This window comes from Stigmatopora argus, chromosome 12 (genome assembly GCF_051989625.1).
Source record: "Stigmatopora argus isolate UIUO_Sarg chromosome 12, RoL_Sarg_1.0, whole genome shotgun sequence".
NCBI classification, from domain to species: domain Eukaryota; kingdom Metazoa; phylum Chordata; class Actinopteri; order Syngnathiformes; family Syngnathidae; genus Stigmatopora; species Stigmatopora argus.
The window spans coordinates 7,401,181-7,414,830 of NC_135398.1; the positions used below are offsets into that span (position 1 = coordinate 7,401,181).

The 13,650-nt window shown below is 41.1% G+C and overlaps 3 protein-coding genes and 1 long non-coding RNA gene across 6 annotated transcripts in view; 2 read left to right on the forward strand and 2 right to left on the reverse strand.

The window, feature by feature from the left end:
* LOC144085624 (uncharacterized) overlaps positions 1-1,749 on the reverse strand; it is a 5,652-nt gene extending 3,903 nt beyond the window's left edge. For both annotated transcript variants that reach the window (XM_077615096.1, XM_077615094.1), the window contains exons 1-5: positions 1,545-1,749; positions 1,148-1,266; positions 537-633; positions 225-435; positions 74-146 (exon numbers count right to left, since the gene is read on the reverse strand). In XM_077615096.1, coding sequence (XP_077471222.1) covers positions 74-146; positions 225-435; positions 537-633; positions 1,148-1,266; positions 1,545-1,636 — 592 coding nt within the window. In that variant the 5' untranslated portion in view covers positions 1,637-1,749. The remainder of the gene's footprint in view (positions 1-73; positions 147-224; positions 436-536; positions 634-1,147; positions 1,267-1,544) is intronic.
* On the forward strand, positions 1,138-7,765 carry LOC144085629 (uncharacterized). Its single transcript, XR_013304198.1, has 3 exons — positions 1,138-1,269; positions 1,659-1,751; positions 7,229-7,765. It is a non-coding gene; the product is annotated as an uncharacterized LOC144085629 (long non-coding RNA).
* Positions 2,414-7,466, reverse strand: LOC144085620 (volume-regulated anion channel subunit LRRC8D-like). 2 transcript variants are annotated; one of them, XM_077615086.1, is made up of 2 exons: positions 7,187-7,466; positions 2,414-6,163 (listed from the first exon to the last, which is right to left on the reverse strand). In XM_077615086.1, exon 2 carries the CDS (start codon positions 6,159-6,161, stop codon positions 3,648-3,650), a length of 2,514 nt encoding a protein of 837 aa, XP_077471212.1. In that variant the 5' UTR covers positions 6,162-6,163; positions 7,187-7,466; the 3' UTR covers positions 2,414-3,647. The 2 variants fall into 2 exon arrangements, with proteins under 2 accessions (XP_077471212.1, XP_077471213.1); XM_077615087.1 differs by lacking the exon at positions 7,187-7,466 and adding an exon at positions 6,801-7,031.
* Positions 7,766-8,356: 591 nt separating the features above from the next.
* On the forward strand, positions 8,357-13,597 carry gtf2b (general transcription factor IIB). Its single transcript, XM_077614678.1, has 7 exons — positions 8,357-8,451; positions 9,377-9,489; positions 9,595-9,728; positions 9,953-10,099; positions 11,268-11,397; positions 11,466-11,747; positions 13,190-13,597. Exons 1-7 carry the CDS (start codon positions 8,435-8,437, stop codon positions 13,321-13,323), a joined length of 957 nt encoding a protein of 318 aa, XP_077470804.1. The 5' UTR covers positions 8,357-8,434; the 3' UTR covers positions 13,324-13,597.
* Positions 13,598-13,650: the final 53 nt, after the last annotated feature.

Below are 13,650 nucleotides of genomic sequence, written 5' to 3' on the forward strand. Positions count from 1 at the left end.
ATTAAGTTCGCTCCGTTTTGAAATATTTAAAAGGACAATACTCTGAAATTCACAAAAGATGTGTTTATTTTACCTGCTTTCGGGGGCTCCTTCATTTCATAATCCCGCTGCAAGGCGGGCGAGTATAATTGAACACGCTGAACTGTCTGTGGAGGTAAAAACGAGGCTGTTGGTTTCACCACTTAGACCAGTAGGCCTTCGACGACTCTAAAGGGTAATCGTACTGGTCTGTAATCGAGCATGTTCATCTCTTCTTCTTTGCTCCGTTCTATTCTGTGATGCTCAGAATACTGCCGATTCTCGCGGCTGAAAGATGGCCGACCAGATGGGTCAGCGCGGTATTTTCTGTCCTGCAAGGAGCGTTGCCAGTCGGGGTTTTCAGACCCATCCGACGAGGAATTCTCGGGGCCATCAAAGGGGTCGTAAAGATCGGGCCTGAGGGTTGCACATTAGGAAAAAAAAGGCGATTTTTAGAACATGTTTCATTTGACTTGAATGCTTTAATTTTTGGGGTAGAAGATCAAAATCAGTCTTACTTTTCTTCACTGTTTTGCTCCTCTAAATTATTTCCAGGATTTTTACGATTGATTGGTGTGAATGAAGACTTCCATTTAGAACGAGAAGTGGGTTTTGCTGTGGGTGGGGGTCCCAAAACAAGGAAAAAAAAGTTAGGCTCATTTTTGTGAATTTGTTGTACAGCTAATAGGAAAGTAGCACACTATTTTTACAATCTAAGATTTTATTACACATTTAGGAACTCAGTGGCTGCCATTGCCAAAATAATACAATTCGTTTTGTTTTAAATGACCAAATATGGTCACAATGAAAATTGTAGTTTTTTCTTTTTGACAATTTATAAACACAGTTATAAAAGAATCATTATTATTAACGTTACAATATTAGAATATATACGTATAGTAAAACATGAACACTCAACGAATGGATTCCTATTACTGTCAATCATAATACATTAGTTTAAATAATAGAATGATCAATAATAACAACAACATATTTTTTTAAATTAACTTTAATTGGCATGGACTGAGTTGATCCACATATGTTTCTACTGATAACACAAATTTAACCAAATTAATAATTACGGTGGTTGATAAAATGAATGAATGAACGGGCCGATTTCACGATTTACCTGGCCGAAATGGAGCTCCTTTTTCCGGCGTCGCCTGAGCAGATCCGCCGCTCTTCTTGAGCTCGGTTGACGATCTCTTCGGAACATGTTTCGTGCTTTTGTTATCGTCTTCGGGATTTCTGGTAAATGACAACAACAAAAACACTATTATGATTACGTGCCGAAATGCATAAATAATGACAAGAAAAGCATTGAATTCAATTCAAAAGTGGCTAACCAACGATCGATGAGAGTGCAATCAAGCTAACAGCTTAGCTTGTTTATATTAGCCACAAAAACCTCTTACACGCAAGTAAAAAAATGCTTCATTTGCTGTTTTCTTTTCATTCATGCTAAGAATTGAGTGTTGATTGTACATGAAACTAGCACATGGCTAACTGTTAATCGAGTAGCTTACCCGCTGGATGGCGTGAAGCGACTAACCCGACGATTCCTAGTTGACTCTGACCCTGAAATATTAATATAAGCAATATGTTTTTGCGGATTCATGATATCGTTTCCCTTTTTTCAGTGTAGGAAATGATCGAATGCATGGATGGAGAAAACTGGTATGGAAGAATGAAATGAACTCCCCATTCGCCTCACTGTTCAATGTCAACAACCAGTAGGTGGTGCTATTGTGCACTTTTTTCTTGTTGCTTTGAACGGGTTATTCTACTGCGTCAAAATAAATGGGGTAAATTGGTTGTTAATGAGTGCTAAAGGCATCCAGTAGGACCCGGTCACTCTAAAAAAAGCACCAAAAGATGCTTTTATGAAAGTTACTTAAGTTACTACGAATTAAAACAATAGTGAAAGACAGCAAACCTAAAACCCATTTGAAGTGGGATGAACTGGTCAAATGGACTGGACGTCTAGGGCAGTGAATGGGAAAATATTTTCTCACTTTTTCCCCCAAATTTAATTTTTAAGTAAAACAAAATTAGAAAAAACGGGAAAAATTGAATATTTATTCTTTTTTCCCTATGTATTTATTCTTAGCATTTTTAAATACACAAAAAGGGAAACTAACAATTATCTTGATTTTTTTCAATTAATAAAAAAATAAAAATAAAATTACAGTAAGTTTTTTTTAATAAAAAACAAATAAATAAAGTCGCAGGATGAGCCAAACTAAAACAAAATGCAGAACATACATTTTAGGAGAATATTCCTGTTTCTTTACATTAAAGTGCCTTGAACAGCTGTGGTTAAAATTCTAAATATACTATTAACTTGAAACAGACAAAAACAGGAAACATTCAAGTAAACACAATGAAGAATGGACAAGATAGATATTTTTTTTAATTTCCATTTGGCCCTTTGTGAAGAAAAAAATCTCCAAATGAATGTTCATCTCTGGTTGCCACTGTTCCAGAGAAGCTAGATATAAATGTACACTAAAAACAATCATTGGTAGGTCATGAATACACCAATTCAAAATCACAATATGAGTTACAAACTATGCAAACACTAATATGGCGAAAATCCTTTTGTTCCTAAATCAATACAATAAAAAATATTTGCGAAACAAATTTCTTCCACGCCAATTATCAAAAGATTGCATGGAAATGAATGGGGCAATTGGAAATAAATAGGGATGTTTATGTCAAATTTTGGTAGAACTGGACATTTCTTGCAAAAAATACTTTTGTATGTCTAGATATTCTGACTTTTAAAAAAAAACATGTACACGACATGAATCAGTTAAAAATGTAGGACAAGATACATTTTGAAATGTTTTTGACATAGTAAATGAGTTTTTTTTGCTAGCCAAAGCAACTGAGTTAACTGACAAATTAATGTTTAATTACTTATTTTAATCATGTATGAAACACCAAATCCACCCTAAGAAGAAGCCACTAGGAGTGTGCTAGATGTAAATATGACAATTGTATTTAGTAGAATATATACTACAAAGCTAAAAATAGCAATACGTGCTTATTATGACTTTATTTACCAAGCGATACCATGTGGGAAGGGTAAGAACAAGAAAGGGAAAAGTCAGGACACATTCCGATTTGATCGTTATTACTGTATATAGTATGTATGCATTTATTATCGGTGTGCGTACATATTGCGAATAATCGCAGTTAATCCAGAGTATGTATGTATTAATCGGGAGCGCATAAAGCTCTCTTATTGTCTGCCATTAACCCGGAAACAGAAAATCATTTTTGGGAATCAGTGCGTCGTGGGTTACACCCTAAATAGTGACTATCAGTTGTTGACTGGTACTTCTAAAGATGCACTTGGGGGTGACCTGGATGGGTCCTGAAAACAAAAGTGACAACGCACAATTAGGTAGCGATGTTATTGTGTATAATGCAGTTAAATCGCAAGTACATATGATGCGATGAATCGTGAGCGCTGAAAGACTCGGCGCATCGTGGGTAGCGACCATCAATTGTTGACCATTTATCATGATGCATTGTGGGTTACGCTGGCCCGTTCTGAAAACAAGACGACAAAGCACTATTATGCACCGTTGCTAGCAAGGTTTTCGACCCCCTCGACTAATCTATGAAGCAGTCGTAGTGGCATTGTCATCGTCTTGACTGATATTGTCCCTGATCTCCAACGGCAAAGTCATGAAGATACGATCCTCCACCAGGAGCTGACTTCGGCGCAGCGAACGGCATTTCCCGAGCTGCGCGGGAAGCTTTTCCAGATTGTTGCCCTCCAGCTCCAAATGTTCAAGCAGGACCAGGTCGCCCACAGACTCTGACAGTTCCTTCAAATAGTTGTGGCCCAAGCAGAGCACCTTTAGCTTGGTGCACCTGAAGAGATTTTTGGGTATGGTCTGCAGTTTGTTGGAGGTGACGCCCAGGTGTTGCAGGGCCACCAGGAGACCCACTTCCTCCGGGAGCACCTTGATGAAGTTGTGGCACACGTCCAGGCTGACGAGTCGCGGTAGCTTGAACAAGGTCAGCGGCAGCATCTCCAGTTTATTGTGGGAAAGGTCGAGGATTTCCAGAGACTTGCCCTTGTCGATAGACGACGGGATGGTTGTGATTTTGTTGTGCCACAACCTCAGGCAGGTCAGCTTCTTCAGGTGCTGGAGACTGACGATCTCCTCGATGGTCTGGATGTTATTGGACTTGAGATCCAGCTTGAGTAGGTTGATCAAACTGAAAATAGCGTGAGGAATCTTTTCCAGGTTGCAACAGTGCAATTCCAGATTGGTGAGGTTCATCATTTTTTTCAGAGTATTCAGCCCGCTCGGTTTGGTGCCATCGTTGTGCACCACTAGGACCTCCAGGTGCTGCGACACGTCGGTGATGTTGGGGGGCAGTTTAGGGAGCTTGCCCTTCAGGCATAATAGTTTTAATTGCTTCAAGTCTCGCATGGACTCCAGACCCGCCATCTTGTTATTCTCCAAGCTCAGGTTGCTGACAATGTGGAGCTCTCGCAAATTTCTCAACAAGAAGACCCAGGTGGGGATCTCGGCCACGTCGGTGAAATTGATGTGGAGGTAGTGGAGGTGGTCGCGGAGGAAGGCGAATCCCGTTCGTTCCACTTTGGCCGGGCAGTCGTAGAGGTGAAGTTCCCTCAGACTGGTCATCTGAGAGACGTTGGCCGTGAATCTGACCTCGGGGATTTTTTCCAGCTTGAGGACCTCCAGGTCGGTCAGGTCGAAGACCACGTTGGGGAGACCGAAAAGGTTCTTGAGGTGCAGCTCTTGCTGCTCCTGAGCATTCTGGGTCACAAACTTCTTGGCCTTTTTGAAGTTCCACTCATGATTGAGGCTAATCTCCCTCAGCTTGTTCTCGCTCACCTCCGACAGGAAGACGCCGAAACGCTTGGAGTACAGCTGGTCGTATTGGTCCACCATGTGCAAGAGGAAGGCAAAGTCATTTTTGACATCCGGGATGTCACTGAAGCTGCTCTCCTCCCTGACCTTCTCAAAGGAATACTCCTTCAGAGGTCCCCGAAAAACCCAAAAGAGGGAGTAGAGGCACACGATCCCGTAAATGATCATCAGAGCGATGTAGCAAATTAGCATCTTGTCTAACATGAACGCCATGTTGTGCGTGCAGAAGAATTTTCCGTAGCCGACCAACGCTTTGACGTCCGTCTCGCAGATGTGGACAAAATGAATTTTCACTACAAAGCTCGACGTGTAGGAGAGCATGGAAATAAAGGTGGCCGTTTTGAAGATGGTCTGCGAGGAGTAAAACCTGTAGATGAAATCGTCGTCCTCCACGTGAGCTCGGAACTTGCGCACTTTCTCGAACAGGGCCTTTGCCTGCTCGCCGTCCTTTTTGTCCAAGATGGGCATGGTCGCCGTGGGGGCTTCGGCGATGGGCGTATCTGCGGAGACCACGCCTTCCAAGTCGGGGGAAGTGGAGGCGGAAGCTTCTTCCTTCCCCTCCGCCGAGGCCTTCTTGCGCGCAGAAGAGGTCCCGCTCAACCTCTGCTTGTTCTCCTCGGAGTCCTCGCAGGCCGTCTCTGACACGGCCTTGGTGGTCCAGGGCGACTCGAAACACCGGCACAGGATGGAGACAAAGTGTTCTATTTTGGAGCTGGTCTTGGGGAATTTGAACCAGAAATTGCTGCTGACCATGAGAATGACCGTGTTGATCAATATCAGGTAGGGGAAGAATTTGGAATACCAGGGCAGGACCAGGTGGTAACACATTTGGTTGATAAACACGTACTGCTGAAAATCCAGATTGGTTTGGATTCCCAGCGCCGGTGGCTGATGGGAACATTTCTCTCCGGCTCTGCCGTTGCTTTGATACAAGCTCTGGAAACCATTGACGTCACTGACGGGTAGGCCTCTGCTCTCTGCCGTGGCAATGACTTCTTGTGAGCTGGGCGAGGGGAAGGAGTCGTTTACAGGCTCGGGCGATTCCTCCATGAATGGAAGGCAGGCCACCTGGTCTCTGGTGATCTGCATGGTCATGGCAAAGAGTGCCAACATGAGCATAAGCAGGCTCAAGTAGTCCATGAAGACATCCCACCATGGCTTCAAGATGCGGTATGTTGGCTGTACGTCATTCAAGGATGCAAACTCGGTGATCGAGAACATTCCTGCAACGAGAAGGTGGAGTGGGAATGACTAGAAAGAATGGAAAAAGGATGACCAAAATAAAGCCATAGTATTGCAAGATTCAAGCGAGAAAAAGGTTGAAGTATTACTAACATATACTACAAACAATATTTCAAGAATAAAGGCATTTTGGGGAAAATATAAAAGTTTAAAAAAGATAAAGGTATTAATTTATTTTTATTCACTTAAATGAAATATGCTTTTTGTATTTTATTAAGTTTTTACATGTACTTTTATTTCTTATGATCTTTTGGGGATTTCTTCAGGATTTTATCAGGTTAGTTTTCTATAGTTAGTATTTTATCAGTAGTGTTTTATGTACTAAATCAAACTTTGTACAACCTCGTAACTTTTGTGTTTGTTGTGATCATTTTTCTGAGCTAAAACAACTAGCGGAAGGCGGGGTGCGTCTTGAAAGTCGGAGTCACGTTACAGTCCCTTGAACGCAACACTTCAAGACAGCTACATCATCTATTTGTAATATTTTTTAAACCACATTTACGTTCCCCCAAAAAGCTACAAAAGGTTGTTTCATCAATGCAATTTAAGATGGATTGGACGCATATCACCCCCAATAGCATCAATAAATAAACGAGCGATAGAAACAATGTAACATACCCCAATTGGCTAAGTTGAGAGGTCAATGTAAATGAATGGAAAACGCTCCGACGTTGCGCACAAGAGCGCAAAAATGGTCGTCATGCAAAAATTTCACTCGTGACGTGGACTAACGTTCACGTCATTCTTGAGTCCATTGAAGCTTCCTTGCGAACATGTGCGTGTGACACATTACAGTTGAACGAGAGGAAGAACAAGTGTGACGTTTAGAAAACCTAATCATTTGTGTAGACTTTGCAACCTAATCAGGACGAAACGGTGGATTTTTCCTCGTGCAAAAGATTTTTGAGTCAAGCAATTTGTGTTTGAACCCCCCCCCCACAAAAAATAGCAAAAACTTATTAACCAACAAGTAGCAATGATTTCATACTGGATCCATCACTTACTGGCAGTGTGGCGTTAACGGACCTCTGTAATTTCCTCCTCAGCCCGCCTTCCACATCATTCCGAGAAGAAATAAATCACGACCCTTAACGGCGAGGGCGGCAATGTTCATCAAGTGTGGACGCCTTGTTGTCGGGAACAATGCACGCAAACGAAGAAGCGGAGAAGAACCCAGGTAGGCGTAGGCGAGAACCAAGAGGCTGATCCAACATGGAGCCGCTCTTGTGCTTTGATCACCGCTGATTGGACGGTGAGAGGACAGCTACTTCCTGAAGAGGCCACTTGCTGCGTTCATGGGGTAACGGAGAAAAGGTCGGTACGCGAGACACCTGTTAACAATGTTTTCTTTTTGCTGGCGTCTTTCTTCGTCAATGACAAAGAGGGATTTTATGTATTCTTGCATTGATACACTGTTTTACAAGAGATTCTTTGTCACTCTTGGTTACACGGACAAGAATCTAAGGAGTATGACAAACAATGAGTCCAGTCACCGACCGGTACACTCAGATGGAATGCGAATGATCGCTACCAGACAGTCAAAATGGATTGGACATGTATTCCAGTCAAAATGCAGCCAATGAGTTTCTCCTCCTCTCGTGGCCCTTTTCATCCATCTGCTGCTAATTGAAGTTTGTCTATTTGAAGTGGTAGTGTGGCAGAATGAATGATGAAGGTGACCTTTTTTTATTCGCTGCCATCCTTCCCACTTCAAATGGATTTGACACATACATACAGCAGTGGTTCATCTTAGTTAGAACCTCAATGTAAACGAAAATTTAAAAAGCCATTAATCAAAACTATTATACATAGTATGCCTTTTAAATCTGTCATGGATTGTTTTTAACAAGAGGCTTTGGAAAAAACAGTCTGATCATTTTATTGCTCTTTTAATTGTTGTTAGTTTTACTGATTTTAATGTACAATCTAATTTTAAAAACTGAATATTGGCAGTGTTTTAGATATTTTTTGTTTGTAAATAAAGAATAGCACAAATAATTATAGAATATTTCTATTCAACTGTAAATAAAAAATAGCACAAGGAATTATAGAAATATCTATTCAAAGTTAATATCGCTGGGGTTACAAACGGCTTCTTTAATGTAGTATTATAATGTGATATAATAATTTATACTTACAATGTACCATCTGATGTACCGTAGCAAAAATGTCACGTGACAGCGAAGGTATAAATACGGGTACTTCTGGTTCCGTCTATCCAGCGGTTTGTTTCTTTGGCAGACATTGTGCTAATGGCGTCGACAAGCCGGTGAGTGCGGTGCTCAATTGTTGTCAAAATGCCACGATGATCTTGCTTTATTTCATTCTTTTGCATTTAAAAGTCTCAAGGGAAAAAAACAATAAAACCTCGCCAGCCCCCCTCGCGCGTTTACGTTAGCATTTTGGTGTTTAGCATAGATAGCATACAAACGCCGGTCATTCTGGCCACGCGCTGTTGTTGTTGTTGTTGTTGCCGTTCGTTTTGAAGTAGAAAGCACAATTGTACGTCGAAATTATTGCTGATGTTATATTTTGCCTTCGCTGTTAATTTTGAAATGTGTATTTAACTCTTTGGCCGTGCCGCTAAAGTTAGCTTCGATAGCAGTGACGAGACATTAGGGAGCGTCGTCAAATTATTAAAACTTGTTTTTCTGTCGCAGGCTTAATTATTATGTAAGGTTAGTCGTTATTTATAGTGAGTGGTGTATCATAGGTTTTTGTTGTTGTTGTTGTTGATCTCGACCAAAACACTCACATTTTCAACTAGCTCTTAATACCCAATGAAAAAACTCGATAGTCTTTTTACATGAGTTCAATAGAAAACAAAAATATATTTTTTATAAATTATTGGAGCCATTGACAGCAATAGACATTAATTCGCTGCCAGCCCTCCTACTTCAAATGCATTGGAAATTTAGCACCCTTAATGTCAACCAATGAGTTAAAGAGAAAATGCCAAAATATCCCCCATAACTATCAAGAGTAGTTCAAAATGAAATTTACCTCATGACATTAAATATGTAATGGTGCACGGTCATCCTAAAGCAGATAAGCGTGTATTGAAGTTTTTTTTCAATAAAATGTTGTACGAGGGCACATTGTTTCACTTTCTGTACTTTTGGCAACACAACACCATTGGGTTATTGTTTTGTAACTTCCCCATTTATTGACTTGTAATTATGCTTTCCCACCAGTGGAGATGGGTTGTCCCTTCCCAGAGTTCAATGTCCCAACCACCCAGATGCCATCTTGGTGGAAGACTACCGAGCAGGGGACATGATTTGTCCCGAGTGCGGCCTCGTTGTAGGTAAGCATTTGCCACCAATGCCTCATTTTATTTTTTGGGTTCCCGTGATGAAAAGAAGTTTGACTAACAATTGTGGAAATCCCTTTAAAAAAAAAAAATCCCCAGGTGATCGTGTGATCGACGTGGGTTCCGAGTGGAGGACATTCTCGAACGAAAAAGCACTGAAAGATCCTTCCCGAGTGGGAGACGCGCAGAACCCGCTGCTGAATGGGGCAGACCTAACAACCATGATTAGCAAGGTTAGCTCACTTGGCCGTGAAAGATGTTTCGGCGCAACTTACGTCAATAGAAGTCTAAAAAATCTTTAATTTTTTCCTCCACGTACTTTTTCTTGAAAATGCGAGTTGATTCTCACAGTAGTTTCTTGGAGATTTTTTTTCAGTACGTTTTCAGTTTTTTTTCTCCTCAAAATGCGTCTCCCAATTTGCCATTGAAGTCAACCACATTTCTTTTCTACTCGCAGGGAACGGGCGCTGCTAGTTTTGATGAATTCGGCAACTCCAAGTACCAGAACCGGCGCACCATGAGCAGTTCGGACCGCGCCATGCTCAACGCCTTCAAAGAGATCACCACCATGGCCGATCGGATCAACCTGCCTAGAAACATCATCGTAAGTTGACAAGGGCTGGCCGCCAATTATCGAAATAATCGACAACTGTGCTCCATCATACACTATACCAGTGTTTCCCAACCTTTTTTGAGCTGCGGTACACTTTTTGTATTGGAAAAAATCTCAAGACACACCACCGGTTGAAAATCTTCTAATTTAAAACTATATCGCCTATATTAACAATATAAAGTGGTTCTCATCAAAGTTTTATCAACAGGAATCATAAAAATCCCCCAAACTATTTCAAAATCTTTACACCGACCTAATGTCATCAAAAGTTGATGTATAGGACCATGAACAACTTCTGGTTCACGTAATGTAAACATTTAATGTAACATTTTTAATCTGACAATTTAATGACTTGCTCCCAGTATTTTTAATCCTCTAATATGGTGTGTAAAGCAATGTGGTGCTCACACAGACTTTACTTCGCCAAAAGTTGATGCCCTAGTAACCAAACAACTTCAGTTTCACGTAAAGTAAAAACAAAAGAACAAGTTTAAATCTGGTAACATTCTGACTTTTATTTTTAGACACATATTTAATTTAATGTCAACAAAAGTTGAAGCCTTTGAAACAACTTCCATTTCATGTTACATAAAAATAAGCAACAAAATACACTTAAATTTCAACATTTTACCATTTAAATATTGTAATTGTACAATCTATGATGTAATGTTAGTCCTATTTCCGTTTTAATTTCGTAATAAGATTTTTTTCGCGGAATATTACAATTTATGAATCCTTGTAAATCCTTTTCGGCATTCCTGACAGCGGAAACATGTAAAACGTATTAGCATCAATGCTAACCACTGCTGGGGAGTGTTTTTGACAGCCGGCTGCGACACGCCAACTCAATCCGAGCACTGACAAAAAAGACAATTTGAAAGCTCTTAAAAAAAAAAAAAAAAAAAAAAAAAAAAAAAAAATAGTTTTATTCATTCAAATTTGTCAGGGTTGTCAACAACATTCTTTACTTGTGCCCAATCCAACATTTTTTTTATTTCAATGTCATTTTACAGAACTTAAAAAAAAGAGCTGCATATATTTTTAAAGCTAAATTAAAGTAAATATTTATATTTCTCTAGACTCAATGTGTACTTTGGACAATCAAAAGCACTCAAATCTGTAGTTTTGGATGCTCTAATCAGTGTTGTTGGCCTTGCAGGACAGAACCAACAACCTCTTCAAGCAAGTTTATGAACAGAAAAGCCTGAAGGGCCGAGCCAACGACGCCATCGCGTCGGCCTGCCTCTATATCGCCTGTAGGCAAGAAGGCGTCCCGCGGACATTTAAAGGTCTGACACCAAGTCAAAGCTCTCTGCCTCGATTCCTCTGCGAACAATTCTGTTTCCTCCCCCGGCAGAAATCTGCGCCGTGTCTCGCATCTCCAAGAAGGAAATCGGCCGTTGCTTCAAGCTGATCCTGAAGGCGCTGGAGACCAGCGTGGATCTGATAACCACGGGAGACTTCATGTCGCGCTTCTGCTCCAACTTGGGCCTGCCCAAGCAGGTGCAAATGGCCGCCACTTACATCGCTACGAAGGCCGTGGAGTTGGACCTGGTGCCTGGACGCAGTCCCATCTCCGTGGCTGCCGCCGCCATCTACATGGCCTCACAGGCCTCTGCTGAGAAGAAGACGCAAAAAGGTAAATAACCGACCTACCAGGGGAAAAAAGTCAAAGATTAATGTAGCATCTAAAAGGGCAACACAAACTGTTAGGGTTTTAAATACAGGATGTTCCAAAATGGTTGACCCCATTTTGTAGGCCAATCATTTTGAGGATTTTCGTTGGACTGACCTCAAATTTTCACAGCTTGTGTAGAAACGTTTCAGGTTTTTGTGTGTGACGTTTGGCATTTCTATCTTTTCAGGTTAAGCAATGCCGTTCACTTTCAAAGAAAAGACATTTTGTGTGTTAGACTATGCTTGGACTCAGTCACCCAAGATAGTGCAGCACCGGGCCTTCTTCACACATTTTGCAAGGAAGGCTCCATACAAAACAAATTAGGACTTGGCACCAAAAATTTCAAAGAAAGGGCTGGAATGTGGATTTCCATACTTGCTCGTCTAACACTCTTTCATTGACAGGAAGGCTTCACCAACCTGCTCTGCTGTCTCAAAATGATTGGCCTACCAAATGGGCTCAAACATTTTGGAACACCCTGTAATTGCAGTCCAGACTCAATGAAAAATCTGCACTAAACAGGTCAAAGTTAGCTTTTGCTAAAATGATAGGTGCTACTCAAAATACCAGATCACTTGTCCTAGTTGGGCTCGTGGCATACTACCCTGAAAAAGCATCTCATTTTGGAAATTAAGTGGGGTCGGCGCTGGTTAGTACTTGGATGGGAGACTGCCTGGGAATATAGTACTAACCAGGGCTGACCCTGCTTAATTTCCAAAATCAGACTCTTTTTTTTTCAGGGTAGTATGCCATGAGCCCAACTAGGACATGAGGTCTGATATTTTGAGTAGCACCTATCATTTTAGCAAAAGCTAACTTTGACCTGTTTAGTGCACATTTTTCATTCGAGTTTGGACTGCAATTACAGGGTGTTCCAAAATGTTTGAGTCCATTTGGTAGGCTAATCATTTTGAGACCGCAGAGATGGTGGAGCTGGTTGGTCAAGCCTTCGAGTCATTGAAAGTGTGTTAGTAGAGCAAGTATGGAAAGCCACACTGCAGCCCTTTCCTTGAAAATTTTGGTGCCAAGTCCTAATGTGTTTTGTCGTTGGTGCCTTCTTAAGAGGTACTGCTGCACTGTCTTGGGTAACTGAGTCCAAGCATAGTCTAACACGCAAAATGCCTTTTCTTTGGAAGTGAGGGGCATTTCTTAACCTGAAAAGATAGAAATGCCAAGCATTACAAACAAAAACTTGAAACATTTTTACACAAGCTGTTAAATTTTGAGGATGTTCCAGCGAAAAATATCATTGATTGGCCTACGCAATGGGGTCAAACATTTTGGAACACCTTGTAGTTTAAATGAAATTACAAAATGTAGAAAAAACCTGTGTTAATTGGATCACAGATGAATATTATCAGGCCTAATTCCTAAAATTCTGCCTCTTCTCCGTTCCTCTCCAGAAATCGGAGACATTGCCGGCGTCGCGGATGTGACCATCCGACAGTCGTACCGGCTCATCTACCCTCGCGCTGCCGAACTTTTTCCTACAGATTTCAAATTTGACACGCCTGTTGACAAGCTTCCTCAACTGTGAAAAGATCCACTTTTTTGTCGCTGGAGATTTCAAGCAGTTGGCCAGGCATCCTCAACAAAAAGACGGACACACATTCCAGTGATTTCAAGAGATGAAACCTACCTACTGGGACGGACGTGTTTAAGTGGGGTTGGAAAAAACAACAACAACAAGAAAACACTTGCCGCTTTAGACTGCATTCATTACAAAAATTGGGTAGGAAAAGGATCTGCTTCTATTTTGTTAGTTTGTTTGACCTGTAATTTAAAATAAACGCTTTCCTTAAGAAACGAGACTCCAGATTGGAAAACATTACTTTACACGACTCTTACAGAGTTGAGAGCAAAC